Source organism: Dreissena polymorpha, chromosome 5 (genome assembly GCF_020536995.1).
Source record: "Dreissena polymorpha isolate Duluth1 chromosome 5, UMN_Dpol_1.0, whole genome shotgun sequence".
Lineage (NCBI taxonomy): Eukaryota > Metazoa > Mollusca > Bivalvia > Myida > Dreissenidae > Dreissena > Dreissena polymorpha.
The window spans coordinates 7233065-7255787 of NC_068359.1; the positions used below are offsets into that span (position 1 = coordinate 7233065).

At 34.9% G+C, this 22723-nt stretch overlaps 1 protein-coding gene across 1 annotated transcript in view; it reads right to left on the bottom strand.

The window, feature by feature from the left end:
- Nucleotides 1-22046, bottom strand: part of LOC127831689 (uncharacterized) — an 85851-nt gene extending 63805 nt beyond the window's left edge. The window contains exon 1 of the mRNA XM_052356715.1: nt 20519-22046. Within this exon, the coding sequence (XP_052212675.1) occupies nt 20519-20556 (38 nt within the window). The 5' untranslated portion in view covers nt 20557-22046. The remainder of the gene's footprint in view (nt 1-20518) is intronic.
- Nucleotides 22047-22723: the final 677 nt, after the last annotated feature.

The window sequence follows — 22723 nt, forward strand, 5'->3', positions numbered from 1 at the left end:
AACAGAAACACAGTGAAAAAAGAACTCTACTCTCATCATCATCATCATCATCATCATCATCATCATCATCATCATCATCATCATCATCATCATCGTCATCGTCATCGTCATCTTCTTTCTTCTTCTTCTTCTTCTTCTTCTTCTTCTTCTTCTTCTTCTTCTTCTTCTTCTTCTTCTTCAATAACATTTTAATTGTCATCGCAATCATCCACTGTATCCTTATTGTACCATTTCACGTGTCTAGATGTTCGAAACACCTGTATGCCCCCCCCCCCCCCACCTCTGTCCACTAAATATTTCTCGACGAAAAACCGCTTTAAGCCTAATTTATAAACATTTGATGTTCCTTTAAAACCAGTTTAGAATTGTTCCGATATATACTCACTTCGAAGGAATGCGAGTAAGTTGTGAGAATATAAGTTTTATCCAGGTGTAAAAACTTTTATATGTTGTGAACCTTAATCATAAAACAAGAGAACTGCCAAGTTTACTTCCGACACTGACGCTTTGATGACAAGCAATCGAACTTTTATTGAGATGAAAATCGTAAATAAATGTAATAATGGTGACGTCACCGAGTTATCAAATACCAAGTGTAAGACAATTTCCGAACGTTTGAACGCATAACATTTAACAGTACATCTTTATTGTAATACAGTCATACAATTAATATAAAAAAGTATTCGAAAACTGATACTGCTATACTACTAGAATCTTTTTTAAGCAAAGCAAACAAACATCGGGTGTCATCGACAGTTCGTATACTTTTGAGGTTTGATGGAAACATCGAATTATTTATTGCACACAGGACGATGACAAGGTCAGATAATGAATCCATATGCATCAGTTGTACACTGCATCTTTTTTGTTATCAAATAATGATTAATACAAACAGGATAACGCAGAACAAAGCGGAAATGAGTCAAACGCGAGTTTTCAACTTTTTGATTGAAAGCTCATTTTCACGACCATTGAAGGTGCGCTCGTCTGATTACTGCAAATTTTACGTTGATTTGTGAATCATACACATTTACTGTCATTAAAATTCCTCTCGAGTAAACTTTGATGAACAGCCCTATGAAATTGTGCGCTTTTACGGTGGCATAGAGGTGACATTCACTCCTCTTTTTTGAAATTGCAGAAAGTGCTTTTTTCTATTTCGAGATCTCGAGATCCCGACTTAGCTAACTCGTGGCCACGAGATAGAAAAAAGAGGAGTGAATGTCACCTCTATGCCACCATACGCTTTATTCGCCAAAGAAAAAAGCATGTTAAGGTCGCAATATTTTCTTTTGTAATAATAGATTCGGTACATTGCACGTGGCTTTTTGCATCGTAAGCGTATGTTTTTTTAATTCATTTGTAACAACTTCACGCAGTCTTTCAACTTCAACATAAATCGATGTAGAATGTGGGTGTGTTTTTTTTCAACTTATTTCTATCGCTGATTAAAGTGAGACTGAATTTATGGTGCTGTTTTTCCGAAGTTAAAACCCCATGAATGATGTATCGCTTTTCTGAGTAGAATGTTGCAATTGGTCTGTTTTCACTCCCTTGCAAACTTATGGTCTAAAAATACTATTCAAAGTGTAGACTTACAAGAATACGTGTTTTGCTGTTTTTTTTTCCTTTTCTTTTAAGTATTTTTTTTCAAAATTTGTCCAAAATGGCTTTATCAGGGTATCACGTTTGAGAACTAAAGGTCACAGTACTTCATAAAACATGTAAACAAAGTGTTGGTGTTCTTTTATGGAAGAAAGATTACGTTCCAAATTAAGGGTATTTGATATATTGTGGTCTTAACAGTGTCACCTGGATGCTATTTTTAGCTTTCTCTCTAGCATGATCACAATATTATTGAGTAGTGTTCGTGTAGAAAGGTAAATATTACTGAAGTGCTGATAAAGGGCGAATAAAACTGAAGACGGAGTCATAGTGAAGTTAACCATAGTGTATTGCATTTAATTTCAAATCGTAAATTGCGTTTACAACGCAATTGCGTTAGGTGCTATGTTTCATGATTGTTGATCTTGTAAATAAACTGTCTTTCCAATATATGCTACAGACGCAATACATACGTGCTCGTAAGTAATATATATTTATATAAATATATCATGTCATATGATTTTTGTTTTCTATAAGTGGTTATTGTGTTTTATACAGCAAATAAGAAAAAACGCAAACTCTGGATTATAACAAAAGCAACAACAACGGCTCCTTTTTAGAAAAAAAACCGTACATAGGATCGAATCAACTAATTACTCGATCCATGGTCATACTTGTATTATAAACTTTTAAAAGAAAATGTTCACAGATTGTCGAAATGCCAATTTTCAAACATTTTGTCAGAAATTAAAAATACGAAATAACACTGAAAATCAGGAAGCAAAACAACACGTACGTACGACGTTCAATCACACTAAAATTAAAATTGTGTTCATTAGTGATCACAATTATTGAAATTGTTACCATTATTAAGCTTAACATCATTCTAGTTTATACAGTTTCGATTTGTCCCGGTGACCCATTTCATGACGGTGTTCCCCTGAAATACACATGGCCAATAAAACAATAGAAGTCTCACTAGAAGGTCGCCAAGATAGCGCCCTTATCAACCAAGTTGGTTAAGAGGCCATCCATAATTTCATTGTCCTGATACGTCTGATTTATTACTCGAGGGCTTTATACCATCTGGTCGCCTTTTATAGGCTTGCGCCTTCACTGTCGATTTTCGTCTTAGAGAGTTTTATTTTATTTCATTTTTATTTTATTTACCTTTTCTAGCTTATTGTGCGATTCTTGTATGGCTTTGGTTAGGATGGAAATATGTATTGTGATGCGTATGCTAATTGTGATCGCGATAATGATGCTAAGGCAACGATGAGGATGATATTGTCGTTTGAATATTTACCATAGACGTTGCCGAAGTCGAAACCTTTTGGATGCAGTTTATGATGATGATCTCTATGGCAACGATGGCGATGCTGTTGTTGTTGTCATTAATGATTAATCGCGCAATAGAACATCAGCAGGTCTCGAATTGAGTAGGGCGCGGTCGTAAAGAATCCGGTGCGATTGCATTGACTCGGATGCGATCGTATGCATTCGGGTGAGCTCGTATGCACTCGGAACTGATCGAAGAGACTCTTGTTGTGATTGAGTAAAATTCTAACAATCGGCTTTTCGAGCCTTTTATAAGATGTCGGTTTATATTGATGCCTGAATAGGGACAATATTTATGTTCTAGTTTGCTATATGGCAGCGCATTGAAGAACCTGAACTACTTAAAGAAAGATAAAGACTTCTTAAGTTGGCCTCTTCAGTGCTGAAACATGTTTGTAAACAAAGCGATGAACTGTTTTATTATTTTATTGAAAAAAGCGAATCGGTGGTGAGTTTATTTGCACGTGCGCAAAAACGGTACCAGGTTGTTTCAATGGATTAGCAAAAGTGCAAATTTCTCAAGATTTATGTCATTAAAATGGGGCCAAAAAGGAAACTTTTGAAAACACTTGATCTTAATTACAAATAATAATAATAACATATAATCAAGGATACAATTCACCAAATATAATAAGAAAATAGGTTATGCTTTCTGAGATTAAAATCACTTTATGTATGGCACCAGTTTGTTTGGTCGTTTTAATGTTTACATGTTGATGTCATAACTATGAGTATTCTATATATCCACACGTTTGACGGAGTTAACTATAAAGTATGATAGCGAAAAAGTTAAAGTTATGTATCTTGTAATTCCTTCTTATGATGATGATGATGATGATGGTGATGGTAGTGATAACGGTGATGATGGTGATGTTGTAGATTATGATGTAGATGATGGATGATGATGATGATGGTGATGATGAATATAATGATGAATATGATGATGAATATGAATATGATGATGATGATGATGATGATGATGATGATGATGATGATGATGATGATGATGATGATGATGATGATGACGCTGCTGATGTTGATGATGCTGATTTATTTTATTTGTTTATTTAGGTGCATTGTAATCAATCTGTAAACTCTAGTTCATATTCTAGCGTGCACACACTTTCCCCTTCCGCACGGCCGCACACGCTCGTGTGACCATGTACATTTTCGAATGGGAGGACGTGCGCGCGCTAATGAGCCAGAGGCCTGTTAAATTAAATATTTTGTCGCAGACGTTTCAAAAGTCTACTTTGTGTTTTATTCAGGAAGCAGTCGACCAGTGCTCACCTTTGGCTTGTTCAGGTAATTTACGATCGCCCAATTAAGTTACAACATGTAAAGCGAAAATGCGAACATAATATCCCTGTTTTAGGAATTAAACACCAGGTACGAACAAGGTACTCGTTGAATGATTGATCGGCGAAAATAATAGACGGGTAGATTTTAAACGGCGATTAGACGGAATCGCGATTTCAAATCTTATTTCAAACCGAAAAGCCGTCAGCGGGTTTTGATTGTATCATTAATATCAGGCTGGTAAATTTGATTGAACATTCAATTGGACACATGTCTATTGTAACATAGGGAAATTAGCGTGAATAAATATGAAATTTGACAATTCAAAGGACAAATATATTAAATGAATTTGCTGTTATGTTTGGCTTTCGTTTAAATTAGACATACATTTAATTGAGTGGCTTTACTAAGGTATATATTGTCATTATTCACGAATCAACATCTAACACTTGAGATAGGGGTTTGTTTTCGATGTGGATTCAGCCAGTATTATCACAGTAATTCAAAGCGTGCGACGATACAACGTATCAAATGATGCACAGAACGAAAACAAACTATTGCTGACTCATTGGAATAGAATGGCCAAAATGAGGACAATGCAATTATAGACGGTTATTAAAACAAACTTTAGCAAAACTCGTACTGGTACAGTATTTATTAGTGATCGTCATCATCGTCGTCGTCGTCATCATCATCATCATCATCATCATCATCATCATCATCATCATCATCATCATCATCATCGTCGTCGTCGTCGTCGTCGTCGTCGTCATCGTCGTCGTCATCATCATCATCATCATCATCATCATCTCATCATCATACGAAAATCATCATCAACAACAAAATTTACAACATAATCAAAGATATCGTCAACAACAGCAGCATAGTTATCATTAACACCAACAATGATCACACGGTCAACAATATCAACTTACACATATTTAGACTTAAATTTTAAGAGAATCAAAACCAAATATAGAGCCAAACTCAGTCCAAAGTCAGGCCTAAGTCAATTTAAATTCCAATCACACGCGTCACTATACAGAAGTATGCACTCGGCGTGTGACATTATATCGGCACGAATCTGTTAAAACACAGAGACTGTCGTGATAGGGTTAACTCCGCGGGGGACCAAAGTCAATGGTATCGGCGAATAGTTCTGTCATCGGACCTACCGACGTGCAGAGGGTCTCATACGGAGCTTTGTAAATTGACAACCGTTAGCATGTCAATTCACTGATAACTTTGAAAATGAAATAGAATTAGATTTATGTGCAATATTTGTATTTATTTCTGGACGCCTTAAGTTAGATTGTAACATACACTTTTTCGAAGACCAATACAATTTTATAGGTCTTTGACTTTTCGCAAAATGTTTCCGTTATAATGAAACTAGCAAACAATTACATGTAACTATTTCTTATCTGATTTTGTTCTTAAAATACAGTTCGCACATATATTATAAAGATTTTTTTCATAAATGTTCAGCTAACATATATTTAACTGATATTTTTATCACTATTGACGCGTTAAACGCTTCAAATACGGCATTTCTACTGTGGACTTGATGAACTGAATTGTTGCATCCAATTGCTTAAACAATACATTCCAAGAATCCACTTGTTTACGAAAATATCACAAACACAATTTTGTCATTGGGTAATTTCTCAAACTTTTGACCTTACACATGCTTTAACAACACTTCGAACCTCTTTGACGTTGGAAAAAGGAACACCATGGGCGCATTGAACTGTTTGTTGGGTTAAGTCAGAAATTTCAAGTATTTACGTTGTATACGCAAACATACGTGAATCAGAAAATGTTTTTGATAAGGCAAACATATCAAAGGAAACGATGTTTTCTTCGTGTGGGCCAAACCAAGATGTCATCGTCATCTTGAGGCGCCGTAGACATGGGACCCAAGCGAGCGTCTGTCTGAAGTTTCAGCCTGTGTGTCCAACCGGTGAAGGGTAAGAACCGATAACCCTGCGAAAATTGACGTTACTTATTTTATTTTATTGTTTGGGGATCTTCACACCACCGAAGATCTAAACATACTAGAAGTGGTCTTACTCCATGCAGCAGGTGATGCAATGCGTATAAATTGTATAAGATTCGGATCGGGTACTACTAACCGGAGTTTGAGAGCTTGAATCCGGCAAAGTTTATAAATCCGGTACCCTAAATCACTACCCTAAATCACATAGAATGTCAAATGAATACCTGTCGAGAACGCGTTAAGTATCCGCCCTACGCTTCCACCCCACACTACGGGAAAAAAATATACTATGTGTAATCGTCCCAGGAACGACGGACTTTGTCTAAATGACGGCGGACTTTGTCCAAGTGACTGGGGACTTAGGCCTGGTCGGATCTGTGGATCACGAATTTCAACGCGGGAGAGGGCGAGATGACAGAGGCAGCGCGATGACTTGTCAGCGAAATATTCGGTAAGAATGTGCAGATTCGGTATAATGTCTTTGTTAGCCGGTACGTTCAGAGACATGTTTTTGTTTGGCCCCGAGCTTGACGGATATGCAGCTTGATACAGACATAAGACAACACTGAGAGCCAGAAGGGCTTACACCTCTTTTTGCGCTCATGAATGTAGGAGGCTTTGCTTTTTGTTGGTCGATATATGGTTTAGGTTGCATTTGGCGCCACTTAAAAACGGTTTAATGTATACGTATGCGTCTTTGTTTGTTAAGGTGTTGATGTTGTTTTTATTGCTCCCGGGTATGGCTTGGTAAGTTTTGACTCGAGTTCATTTCGTGTCCGAAGGGCGTCGATGCATTTGTGTGGACACGAATTCCGCGAATTTGTCGCGTTCCATTAACACATGTATCAATCGCAATTCATGAATTGCGTGAAACAGATTGACGAGATGTGCACTCGTTAGGATACATATTTTCAAAGATTCGCACTTTCTTTTGTATAAGCAAACCATCTCATTAAGCATTCCATAGATGACATAAATGTAACGTTAATATGTCTTACACTTTTTATGTCAATATTTGATGTTGTTAACGACAAAAAACTTAATTTCAAACATTCAAAATAATGTAGCGCTGTCATGTCATTGATTAAACTGCATAATTATGTGCGTCTTTCATCTTGTTTAACAATCCATAGTATACACAATTCGCTCGACTGTGCGTTTTATAAGTTATATATATAAAAAAACTTGTCGATAAACATATATTGATTGATGTACGACAGTAATAACATTTCTTGCTCTTGTTTTTTTTAAAGAATATAATAAAGCGTGTTAAATGGGCTTACAATATTTAGTTCATTAAAATACCTACAAACAAAAGGCAACGTTAGACCACAGAGGGAATTGCATGATTTCTCTTCCATAATTTTTCATCTACTAAACATGACAAGCCGATAAGTTCAGTCTCTTTTTTTAATTTTATAAGTTGTTTCTGCAATTTGTTTACATCGGGGCTGTATGTGTCGGATTTTAACCCATTTATGCCTAGTGGGCTCTACCATCCTTCTGAATTGGATTAATTTATTTCCAAAATTAGGAATGTCTAGTATATTTATTTCTACATTTAGAACATTTCTTACAGAATTCTTACAGAAATTCCTTTAAGCAAACAGCGCAGACCCCGATGAGACGCCGCATCATGCGGCGTCTCATCTGGGTCTTCGCTGTTTGCCAATTATTTTTTTCTAGACGCTAGGCATAAATGGGTTAAAACTCGACAGGTGCGTTGAGATAGAATGTATGCTGACAAGTAGCAAAAATAACAAAAATGAAAAAACCTAAAATCAACCTGAATTTTAGAAGATTAAAGGTTGCCGAAAAACTTAACGACATTTCCGGTTAACATAAAACAGTGTAAGTTTATGAATTATCTTACATACATTTTCATCATTTTCAAGCACTACTTAAGGCACATGAAATTTGATTGAAGTATATCGGGCGACTGTTGATACGCACTTCTGATATTAACTACTAGATACGGGAACCAAAAATAATTATTTTTCATGGTAATTATAATAAAACTATTTGATCGACTGATACCGGCCGAAAAGAAGAACTAAAACGAAAACGTCGCCGGAAATAATTTGATTGAGGCGGGTAGAAAACGTTTAAATCTAGATATTTTGCGCCAAGGAATGACTTAATGAATCGAGGCGTAAATAATTGAATAAAATGATTGTACGGCGTACGGGTGATTTTTCGATAGTTTGCTTGTGATCAGTGCGAGTTTGCGATCTCTCAACAGGGGAATAGAATGAGACCCAAGGCTTTATACAGCCATAAACAGAAAGATCAGACAGAAACTACGTGTGAACAAGATTGGCATGTTATTTTTCATTCATTCGCGCAGGCAAACAATGTATGCACCGTACGCCCTAGTTTTGCAGCAGGTCATCGTATAAGGTAAAATAAGTAAAAAGTTATTTACTACTGTTAGCTTCAGTTTTTGATTGTATACACAATCAAGTATGGTTCATAATAATGAACAAAATGCCCAAATATGGATTGTCAAAAGCATACAGAGGTGTTTATGCAAAAACGAAACGGAAAGAGAAACTGATTAGAATGCAGCTATTTTGAGGAGTAAAGCATTAACCGTACATAAATATGGTGTTATTTATCCATTTACCACGTAGACACGCATTTTAATGCATTTGTTGTCCCTTAGAAAGCTAAATTTAATATAAGACCTTACTTACTAAATTCAAGTTGTTAAGGCTCCATGCCCAACCTTTAGTTACGGATGAGAAGCAAACAGCATAAAAACTGAACAGACTGTGAGTTAATCGACGGTTGTTGTGGTTTTATGTTGGTTGCAAAAGCCTTTTTTCACTTTGGTTCTTATGGGGGAAGGGGTTAACCCATTTATGCCTAGCGTCTAGAAAAAAAGGCCTTGGCAAACAGCGAAGACCCAGATGAGACGCCGCATGATGCAAACAAGATGGACATAAGTTTAGGAAGAATAAGAGAACCAGGGAAATGAGGGGGAGGACATATTACAATAAGAAGAAGCTTTGACAACAACAGCTAGTTCGTCAAACCTGCGTAAAAAAGGAAGCACAGACATTATTGCTTCCGTTAATCAAATAATATTTGAATATCAAGGTTCAGGAATGTTAAAATTAAAGCATTCTTCAAGCACCTTACCGAATAACGCCTATTGCAAAACTATACAATCCGTGACGGGAACGAATCAACTCAGTATCATAAAAATATGCATAGTTGTATATATTTATTGTAGTTGTGATATACGGACGTTTTTAATGTGAATATTCTCCTTTCTTCACAAGAGTTTATAGCAGTATTTAGAAATAAATTATATGCGGTTGTTGATTTGAGACATACCGTCAAAAGGCACACAACGTTGAGAGAAAATGAAGATGCAATGCAAAAATCGTGAGTGTTTTTAATACTATACTTACGTAATAGGTTCATAATGTTTGTTTTTTTTAAAGGTTAAATACAAGTTGTTTAATAAGTAACTTAAAAGAAGTTATCATATAGTTGTTGGTGTTGGTTCTGTTGTGATCGCGGAAATAGAAGTTTAATTAACCCATTTATGCCTAGCGTCTTGAAAAAATGCATTGGCAATCAGCGTAGACCCAGATGAGACACCGCATGATGCGGCGTCTTATCAGGGTCTGCGCTGTTTGATTAAAGGAATTTCTGAAAGAAATATTATAACTATAGAAATTAATATACTAGACATCCCTAGTTTTGGAAATAAATTGATCCAATTTAGAAGGATGGGAAAGTCCACAAGGCATACATGGGTTAAGTAGTAGTAATTGGTAGCGGCTATATTAGTACCAAGAGGAGTTGTTGTTATAGTTCTTGTATAAGCAATAGAGAATACTAGGTCGGTGCCGAATAAAGCGAAGTTTATTTTGTGAGGCTTAGACAATTTTCGGGCCGAGCAAAATAAACTTTGCTTTATTCGGCACCGACCTAGTATTCGATTTATCCAATCAATTTACTTAGTCGTCAAGTATTTCTTTAAAATAGAAAAGGAAAATAGAACTAAACGGAAAATCCCAAAGTTATATTAAGCAAACATTGTTTTATTATTTTAATCGTGCCGAGCCGAATATATTACAAAAGGATCAAGCACTAGCCTGTTTTTTCTGTTTATTATACCTCTACGTCCACGATTTTAAAGAAATAATGGGAAAAAAAACTGCATCGTCAGCGGGAAAGAATTTAACTTTTGTCGTTTGTCGTGTTAATAATGACTTCATGAGTACGCGCACTTAATATTTTTAAAAATGTTTTTTTTTTGCTTTTTGTGTTGCATTTTGTGTTTGAAATATATTACATCTTGGTATCAAATTGTTTGTTTTGTTGAATCTGATTCGATTTTTACTAAAAATGATTACTTTATAGTTGATTCCGAGTGATATATAACCATCCTCCACACACGACTTATGTAAGAGTCCGCCGCGCGTGACAGCTATATTTCAGCATTGCCGAAATAGAGGAAAATACATTCAGCAGTGGTTTATTTCGACAAAGCACGTCTGATGATGGGATAATATTAATAGTCTATACTATTACTGAATAAAATTCGTCATATAACTTGTTATAAGACGATGTTATGTTTATTAAATCATAAAGATGACATAAAAACTGCACCAGTGTTTCTTTGCGACGCATCATATTTGTAAATAGTTATTATAAATCATACCTTTCGCTTCACAAAAATTGGCACTCCCAGATATAAATAACTCATAACTTTCAGGTCGACAGTTGACTGCCAAAGTGTATGTCGCGTCTTAACTTAACATGCTATAACGATTTGAGTTATTTAAATTTAATGTTAAATATTATTACTTTGCAAGCATGAAGTATATAGGCTCTAAGGTCATTTTTTCACGACAAGAAAAACAGCATCTGGAAAAGGCACAAATGCAACCAGACTTTAAACAAGATAAAAAATACACGATGTTTTATGCTTACGTGTAAATGGATTTTTAATGGTGTGTCTTTTTGTACATTTAATTGAAGCGGTTATATGGGGTGGGGTGCTTTTTATAATGTATTCTTGATAAAGACCCTTAAAGCTTTCGATGAGCATAATGTCAAAATTAACAATTCTTACATTTCGCTGTCATGATGTTTAGTCTCTTCAGCTTTGCATGTGCTGATTAGCAAATTTCTTTTTCAAATAAAGGATCAATATACTGCTCTTTGAATGAACAAATATGGATTTAAATAGATGTCCTCATATCGTTTGTTTGAAAGAGATAAATTGACGATGTCGGAGTGTGCATATCATTTTTGAATTCCTCTATTTACGAATGTTTTTTGAGTATTTACATAACTCGAGTTGATCCAAAATAGCCCTTTACCGCCATTGACTAAAAATTAATTAATTCATTATAGCTACAGAGCGAAATTCTGAGAGCGATGTGCTGATGGCATAGATTGAAGACGGTTTTGAATGCGAGACATATAATTATACATAACGAGGACAAAATGCTTCATGTGGGGTTCTTGGGTGTTTCGGAATAAAGCCAAAAATGTTGCTCGTTTCGACGCATTGAACATTAAGCACTCTTCAAATTGAAACAAGATCACAGAAGGCATGTGCTTGATATTTCGATTGGAACTAATCGATTAGAAAGCACCTGCATCGAGTATATAATGCACCGACCAAGTCTACATACAGCGTACTCAATTGTTCTCCCTTGTTCAGTTCGACTGATTCAAATATGTCATAAAAACCCGTCGTCTTAGACTTTCCCACTCAGAGTATATAATAACTTTAGGCCTGACTTTGCAATAGACCCGTAACGCCTTAAAATTAAACGCTCATAAGCGCGTATAATTCATTTGTGAAATTATATGGCTAGCTCACGCTACTTTAAAGATCAATATCACAAACACATAGACAAAAAGAATTGACACAAGAATACTTAAGTGCATTATCTTAAGAACTGCTGCACATAAAGCGTTTTGATCTTTAAATCGTACGCGGAAAAAGGTGCTTGATTTGAATTTAATCGACGAAAAGCAAACAATAACATTATAACAGAAGAACAAACACTACGACAAAAACAACTAAGGTACAGTTATGTGACTACTCAATTACAGAATGTAAGTGCAATTCTTCGCGACATGGCACGTGTCATATCGCAAAAACAACGCGTGATTCTAAGTTTTTTTTTAAATTGTTTATAATTGGATCTTGACGCAATTATGCAGGGGTGCACAACTATTTCAATCATTTAAAAAAATGGCATTCTCCAAATAGATCGCATTTTTCGTGCATGTACCAGGATATCTCAATTCTGATCGATTTAGATTCGCATTGTTTAACGTTTTAAACTTCATTTCACTGCCTTGTTATTTGATATCGTTGCTTACAAAGCTAATCTTGACATTGTTTGTTTATCGACCATGTTAGCTTTTATCTCAAATCGTTTAAAAACCTGTTATCAAATTATCGCACAGGGGGTAAACGATAACGTAGATTTGATACCCAAACACATTAATGTTAGCTAAATAACGAATGCACAAAGATTATTATTTCTCCCCATCATGTACATAATTTTTACTATTAATTTATGTATCATATTGAGATTAGAAGTTACTGATCGCGGGAAAAGGTCGCCTCGAACTATTGGCTGAAGTATTGCGGGTTTTGACTTTTCTCAGACTCTTTGTTACCTTGGACTCTAAATGTACAGTACACAGAGCTAAACCCTTTTTGTCGCCACCGGATATGAATTGGCATGAACTAAAAATGAATGTCGTTTTAAATGTCAGAAACGCATTTCAATATATGCGATTATATTTTAAATACACACATGCATGCCTGAGAGCCTGGTTTTGGCATTGTATCAGTGTGACTTATAAAAAGTGTCACATCATGGTATCACACATTCCGACGAGTCTGTTTTTATTGTTTAAATATGGCATGTATCCATAAAAACATCAACCATCACTACCACAAACCTAGTTATCAACCACCACCCATGATCAATATCAAACACAACAAAAAAAATAAATGTCAAGTACCAACTTATAAACAACTGCTTATAATTAAAGTTTCAACGAACAGAAAAGAACACACTAAAGAAAATGCACTAATGTCCGCAAAATAAACCTTTAGTGTTCAAACACTTTTGTCATTGTGTAAGCCTAAAATGACTGTTCTATCTCGGAAATGCTTATTATTTTGTTAAATATGTTTGTTGGTATGAACAGTAAAGGTTAATTGGTTGGTTGCTACAGTCACCAATCTCGACTCAGGCGCAGCAATATCAATGTTGGGTGTTACAGTCACCTATCTCGACTCAGGCCCAGCAATATCAATGTTGGGCGTTACAGTCACCTATCTCGACTTAGGCCCAGCAATATCAATGTTGGGTGTTACAGTCACCTATCTCGACTCAGGCCCAGCAATATCAGTGTTGGGTGTTTCAGTCACCTATCTCGACTCAGGCCCAGCAATATCAATGTTGGGTGTTACAGTCACCATTCTCGACTCAGGCCCAGCAATATCAATGTTGGGTGTTACAGTCACCTATCTCGACTCAGGCCCAGCAATATCAATGTTGGGTGTTACAGTCACCTATCTCGACTCAGGCCCAGCAATATCAATGTTGGGTGCTACAGTCACCTATCTCGACTCAGGCCCAGCAATATCAATGTTGGGTGTTACAGTCACCTATCTCGACTCAGGCCCAGCAATATCAATGTTGGGTGTTACAGTCACCTATCTCGACTCAGGCCCAGCAATATCAATGTTGGGTGCTACAGTCACCTATCTCGACTCAGGCCCAGCAATATCAATGTGCACTTCGCCTTAAACATTACAAGACAAACACTAACTATCAATATCTCGCAAACCACTAATTAACCCTCACAGCCAAAGAAAGGCATCACCAAAGCGCGTCCTTATTTCCTCAGAGAATCGATTAAAAAACAACAGACACGCCTTTAGGACGTCACAATGAAGACTTATTTAGGATTTAACTCATTTATGCCTGGCGGACTCTCCCATCCATCTAAATTGGATCAATTTATTTCAAAAATTAGGGATGTCTAATATATTTATTTATATATATGGACTATTTCTTACAAAAATTCCTTAAAGCAAACAGCGCAGACCATAATGAGACGCCGCATCATGCGGCGTCTCATCTGGGTCTACGCTGTTTGCCAAGGCCTTTTTTAGACGTTAGGCATAAATGGGTTAATTGCAAAGCAACCTAAAAAAACAAAACCTCAGACCCAATCGCCATCATGATGATCATCATCAGCAGCATTATCATCATCTTCAACAACGTCATCATCCCGATTACAATCATCAACATATCTTCATTATCATCATCATACTAATTACCATGACCTTCAGCAGAACTTTCAGCACAAATATTATCGTATTACGTAACTACGGCAACTGCATAAGCAGTACCAGTGGTTCCACGACGTCACGTGTTCAAATGTATGCATTTCCATTGCAATAATTGCATTTCAAATACCAAAATAAACAAAGATACATATAAAAAATCCATTCGTTACTCGCATTATCTTTACTATTTGATCCATGCAAACCACTCGACCATGGTTTGACAATTTTAAGTCATTGTTACATTTAAATGTTGCAACACATTAAAAATCAAGTTACCACGTTTAAAACGTTTTGTTTTGACATAAGTGGAGTTTAACAAGTATAAACGTATGTCTTTTGACATATTTGCGAAAACACATCTACCATTATTGCAAACGATTTTATGATATTTTACATGTTTTAGCATATTCTTTTAACTATAAATGTCATATGTAATTAATTTCTCCCGTTGTATAATTGTCAACGCTGTATCCTTAACGTCACAATTAAACATTAACGTAAAGTGGTAAAACAACGTGCCACTTAAATTGACGTTATCAAATGCATCAATGAAAATTATTTAGCACGACTCTAAACGCTTGTCGAATTGAAAATATTTGGCGCAACAGCGTACATAGACTTCATACTGACCAACAAGCAGAAAGGTAGAAATACAAATTGAACGATGTAAAAAAAACTGCAGCACGGATGGTGTTAACATCAAGATCTATCGATGTTTAATAACAGATCTTTTGTATCACATGCTATACCCTGTTTCCCATGTAATACAACCATTACATACTTGTTTATATTTCACATGTGTAATACAACATTTTTAAGCGTTTTCATTGACTTAGTTTTCGTTTATTGACCAATCGGATTTTGTTATTTTGCTGAAATGACGTTACAACGTCAAATGACGTCACGAAATGTTAACAACATTCGGGATATATCATTATGTCACTCGTTTAATAAAATATGGTATGATATGACAATTTGTGCCAGATCCTATATTTATGCTGCCGGAAAAAACTAAAGATTTAAGAAAGTATTAACGGACAAAATAAAACCTGCTTAATATATGTAAACAAAGTGATTTAATAGGAGACAAATGTATCAAATAGTTTACATACAAGCTAAGTTTAAATGTTATTCGGTCACTTAATGATGACCAATTGCAGATTAACCCATTTATGCCTAGTGGACTCTCCCATCCTTCTAAATTGGATCAATTTATTTCCAAAATAAGGGATGTCTAGTATATGTATTTCTATATTTAGAATATTTCTTACAGAAATTCCTTTAAGCAAACAGCGCAGACCCTGATGAGACGCCGCATTATGCGGCGTCTTATCTGGGTCTACGCTGTTTGCTAAGGCCTTTTTTCTAGACGCTAGGCATAAATGGGTTAACGAATCAACCCTTAAAAATTTAATACTGATTGCATGTTCTTGACCAGTCATCATGGCACAGTACAGTACTTGGATATAAACAATACTTTTTACCGAAAGGTCGTGGATCACACTACTCATAGACAGAATTAATTAAGATTACTTTTTCTTTGATGTTTTCGTGTGACATAACAATCTGACGAGATAACAACAACAACAACAAACATAATTTATTCTAATCTTTGATGACATAAACATATTTCAAATTGTTTGTGAATCGCTGCAAACCTTGAAGATCTTTCCATATTCACCGCTGTCTTATTTATGTTTTGTAAGTGTTAAATTTAATCGCTCTCGCTACAAAACAGTCAGATTTATACACATGTGAGACTGAAAATTGGAGCGGTGTAACTTGATATGTGGGATAACGCATTTATGCATACCACATGCTTACCACAATATCACGGCAGACAGTTTAGTTCAAGGCACTAGTTTGTCATATCGTTGTTTATTCGTGTTTTATGAAAAAGCAGAGTTTTATGAAAAAGCAGACTGATATTGGCATGCTTTATTACTTCTCGTGTGGTTCGAATAACCTCCTTCCATCAGCTATTTAAAAAGACGTTGTTTTTTTTTCTTTTAATTAAGTGTACTTGATTGTTTCGATGGTTTAATCAGATACACAGGAGTCGTATCACAAGCGGTTAATCGATTTATTTACACCGGTCACTAAATATGTAGGATGAGGTTACATTCTACGAATTTTGTAAAACACGTCAGTAACATGCATTTTTTGTTACTTAAAAAATACTCACTGACTGTCAAATTTAAATGGCACTTATCTGGTAACTTTTATTTAATTATAACTGTTACTGTTTAAGGTTAAAAACAGGAAAAATGTTAAACTTATTACATATCCCATCCTCGTGTAGCAAACACTAACAGTTCAACTGAATATGCATATTAGCAATCCATACTTATATCGTAATGCGCTTTATATTTCAACTAAAGTTTATTTGAATTAAAAAAAAAACTGCATTTTTGGGTCAGAAACTGTTTTTATCGGATTTCCAGTTAAGCGTTTACTTTTTAAGAACGTGTGCATATCTTCGTGTATTAAATTGTTGTTTCTTATATGCTATCCATTTGTTGAACGACTGCAATCGAATTCAATAGATTTTCAGATATCGAGTTCAAAATAAGATCATTTAAAACAACCACAGGTGAAGATGAAAGAATTAGTATCATTTAACACGAAAAGCACCAAACATAAAATACAATTACTATACATTACCACGCAATTAAAACAAAGTCAGGATATATCTAATATAGAATAACAAGTGAACATGTGATACGTTCTATAACACGTATACTTTTATGCTTTTATTCGGATTTCCGAAATGTATCAACACTCAAAAATGAGCACAAAACAACCCTGCGTTTAAAAGTTGTGTGTTGGCTTATTACAGAATTGCATGACATGGAATCATTTTAGAAAGTGTCCTACGTATGTGTAAATGTCAATGTTTGGTTTTTAATTACATTTGAGATTATGTTTAATTATTTAGTTATGGCAAATTATCAGAGTTCGTAAGACAAGAAAATATGTGTGCGTCTTAAAAAAATGGAAACAATATTTAAACAGAAATATAATGCTTCGCGAATACGAATCCAGAACACGACGTAAGTTTGTTCAAGGACTCAATGAACAGGTCTACTATAATCACGACGCTTGTGTGAACCACATGATAAACATGCGAGCGATACACAGCATTATCGAAATATATAAGAAGTAAATCTATCATAAATTCAGAACCATTGATTACCATACAGCTTGTAAAATAAACTTGATAGCAAGTCGATATCAACGAGCAGAACTTTACACTTCATACTGCATCGCTCATATTGTTAAAATATATATGAGCTTCGCTATGTTAAAAAGGATATAATGCATGAGTTATGTGTCGTCCCAAATTAGCCAATGCAGTTCTGGGACGACACTTTCCGCCTTTATGAAATTTGCGTTTCATGAAATTGTCATATTAGTAAAATTCAGTTTCGGTGGAAAGTGTCGTGCCTGATAAGCCTGTGCGGACTTCACATGCTTGCATGGGACGACACTTTACGCACATGCATTAGACCCCCTTTTCACAGAGCGAGGCTCAATTCTGTATTAGCAATATGAAATTTTGATACAACTATTAACGCGCGTAATGTTTTACGTATCTTAACCCAAACCATGTTGGTTTGTTTACTTATTTTGTTCTCTGATGTGTTCTCTAGCTAATCACCGTAGACGGAAAGAAATTGCGAAGTGCACAAACTTAAAAAAATCGCAAAACGGTTTCACTTATAATTTGTATTGTGCAATTTACCCAAATGTTTAACCATGACGTGTTAAAGCCACTACGCCTGTATACATTTCTGACAAATCATGTAATTGTTTGAAAAAAACATCCTTAATATTGCCCACGCGTGATTTAAACAGGAAAAGAAAAAGTTTGTTAGGAATTATTTCTTCGCATTTATAGGGAAAATATATGTTACTTGAGATATTGCATAACGGATTCACTTACAATTTGTATTTGTGGAATTTACTCAAAAGTCTTGCCATGACGTGATTTAACCGATCTACCTGTATCTATTTCTTAAAATCATATCATTGTATGAATAAATTCGCTATCAAGCACACGCGGCTATGAGTCAAAACTTATTAAAAAGTATACCTTCGCATTTAAGGACAAAAATACATTTACATAGGTATGCCTTCCGTTTATTTATAAAATTAAATAAATCGTACAAATACGTCACTGTTTATTAAAATGTCTTATGTACTAAGCATGTTTCGGCTATAGCTATCATCAGAAGTACATTAATATCTATTTATTTATTTTTTAATTCCGTTTATTTACACTTTTTTGACAGTGTCCGTCTCCAATTATAGTTTACAGAAGATTCAAGAATTCAAACCCGACAATATAAACCGTACAATATAAAACCAGCCAATCTAAACTCATCAACATAAACAAGCCACTGTGAAAAATATTCAGAAAATCGACTTAAAGTCTTGATAAATAACGCATATTAAAAGAAATAGCTCTTTTTACAGGCACTCAGTTTTGTGGATAATCTATCTACAAAAAAGGGTTCGCTTTAGATAATGAAGGCTATCTTCGTAGAGCAAGTTAACAATATTTGCACCTGCACATTACTATGTAGTAGTGTGTGTTTTTTAACAAACGAGCCTTGTATTTTATTAATAGTTCATATAAAGTTAATTGTTATTAAAATTAGAACCTGTAAAATTGGAATCTTGTTCACAAATCCTTTTTTTCTGAATATTTTCTGTACATCAGAGTGTTAATACTTTAAATGTTTTAAACGAGAACACCATATACACAACTGACGGAAATGCATATGGGCCTCGCAATGTAAAAAATTGGTTCAATATACGTGCGTTAAGTGTCGTCCCAGATAAGCCTGTGTAGTCCGCACTGGCTAATCGAGACCACACTTTTCGCTTGATTTTTGCCTAAAAGAGAATTTCTTTAAACGAACAATATTCTTAAAATGGAAATTGTCGTCACTTATTAGGATGTGCGGACTGCACAGGCTAATCTGGGACGACACTTTACGCACATGCATTAAACCCCATTTTCACAGAGCGAGGCTAATATATATTTTGCAAACAATCTGTTCATGCAATACATACAGCAATTTATTGAACTGTTAATTGGCATATGTGAACTATATAAGCCCGATCTTCAGAAGTGTGTGAAATGTATAGGTTATGTGAAGAATGATTATTATGAAATTACAAGGCATAAGCCAATGTCCGAACTTCAAACCAGGATTAACTCAGACTGAAAAACATAATCCGAAAATGAGCACACACCATAGACTTTTTTTACAACCAATGTTACGCTAACGTAATCTTTAACTATCTCTCAATTGTGTGTTTTGGATGTTTAAATATACTGACAAAATAAAACGACAGTCATGTGTATACTGCTCCAACAAGCAAAATTAAGCAACAAACGTACCGGCATAATTAATTATTATGATCATAACTTGAATGACTGAATACACGCCAACGTTATATTTCACCGTCAAGATTTGAAGTTGCTTCTACGTAATTTGCTCGCATGTGAAACATAACGTTAGAAAATCAATCGTACATTCAAAAGCTATTGTACACGTGTTAATGCAAGGATGCCGTGAACTATAAATCAGGGTACTTATATTTGGTACTTATATTTTACAACGAAGATACTTCTTTACAACGATACAAATAACGATAACAAGTGAAACACAATTGCATATGATGTAACGCACATGAACGTATATGTTCAGTCACGTCGACGTTAAAAACGGTAGGAATAAATTTAGCGCATAGGACGAAATGCATATGCATTTTTCTAAGACAGTTAATAAGACTTAACGTACATGACTTTGCAAGATGACATCACGTGAATGTTTACAAATTAAATGATAACTTATAATAACTTATACCGTAAAATGACGTTTACACGTAACGCAAGAAGAACGTACCTGCATATGGTTATGTCTGGAACCTCTCCTTTCTTCATAATTCATAGGGAGCAGAAGAGTGTGCAATACTGGCCATTGCAAAATGTCCAATACTGTGCACACAGACTGACGGGCGAACGGACACACGAGAACTCAATCACACGTAACTCCAGCAGGGGAAAACAACGTGCAACACACAACGTGAAAAATCGCACCAGTATCCGCTTAATAGTTCAATATTTAATGCACAGTCAACGCTTTGATTGTTGCGTTGGTTTTATGGGTATTCCGATATTTATTTACAACTGTATATTATCCGCATTCCTTATACAAATATTAATTCATCATTTAACATGTTGTTTTCACATTCATATAAGCGTACACATTTAAATAAACACTTACCCCGATACTTCCCATTTAAACCGATCAGTGTACTTTGATAGGACATAAGGGCACACAATCACCCACACGAGAAGTTTACATTATATGCTCATAGTTTAATTAATATTAAACCTTGGTTTTATGACCGTTTTCGATATAGTATATACGTAGATCATATGCAAAGTGTCTTGTAATAATTTATATTTTACGATCATTGAAACCCGTTGGGGATTCTTCAATTGTTCTTTCTGACCTTAATGAAATTAAGCTTTTAAGACAGTAAAATATTTACCCAAAATGATGATATTTTAATTGTCAAAAAGGTATGCCCATTTAGAGAACAATACCTTCTTTCAAGCACCAATATTAGTTTCTATATTGCTTGTTTTCTCGTGATTGTTTCAAATAATTTATATTATCTTTTTCCTTAACGTTATTTCCAGAGGGCAGTTCAAATAAATTTCTTCACCAGAATAGATTTCTCTCTGAAATGTGTCCCTAGCTTTTTTGCCTTTTCAACGTAGTTTAACTACCCAACAATCCCACGATAATAACAGTTCCTATATAGGCCTATAACTATTCTCATATCATCCTCCGCCTTTGCAGTTAAACAAAAACTTCACCCAATTCAAATCAAGTTACTTCGCTCATTTTAATTCCAAAATCAACTTTAATATACATAATGTTATCTCGATATCTTCGTTAGATCCCTTATTTTGTCTCATTTGTCCGTTTTATTTATTAATATAAATCATCATGTCTTTATTAGTTTTTTTTCAAAGTGCTTATAACAATTGTCATACTAGACACACATATTAAATCATGCTTTTAAATTACTAACTAGCGTTGTTATTGAGTTTTAATCAGTTATTACTTGCACACATCAGGAGGCAAACAATTTCCACCGAAACAATTGCATTAAATTAATCCAAATTTTAACAGCAGAAGTTTTGCTCTGTACCAAAACGCATCTGAAATCAAAAGTCATCTATGCACTTTAATTATCCTTCTAATTGACTTAAAACTTACACATACGGTCGTAATTTGTAATCCGAAATGTGCCTAGTTTTTTTATTTCTCATTAACATAGATTGAAAAATAATTTTTACTAATTGTATTTATTATCGCACCGCTGACATATATGTCTTGACTGTAATTATCTACTGAAACCGATAGTCAGATTCGTAAACCTTAGTTGTACAAGTAACGATACGGTCCACATAAGCTATTTTGATTGGTCGGCCAAGGCAGTTGGTTTAAGCTATCTCTAGCTATAGTTCACTACAATGGATCAGTTTTCATTTCGAGTTTAAAGTGAATGCGTCAAACACCTTGAAAATTCAACGACCGTGATGTTCAGTTATGGTTAATTATTAATATCATTTTCCATAAGGAATGTTTATCTCCTTCCATGCATGTAAGGGTTTAAATAAGGGCGAAAACTATGATAAACACAAATGTCTGTCAGTGAAAAATTATGCAATTACCTCCCTTATCAATATGTTAAATAACTTTTTTCTCAGACTGCAGTATCCAACATTATTTTCGAACGTGAACGAATTTAATCGACTTTTAAGCCTTGATCACAGGTATGATATTGAAAACATATTTTTAGTAACTTTACACAAAATCAACCCTCGCGTATTACCTGATATTGGAGGTTAATACTAAATGACGTCGTGAAGACGCAGGGACGACATGTAAATAAACTCGTGAATACAACACGTATCTGATAATTGCCTTGTATGTATACTGTAACGTTCAACATGATCTTTAAGATCATCAATAAATGTCTATTTTTCGGCGAGCTACTTTCTTTTTTCTGATGATACTTGCGACCACATA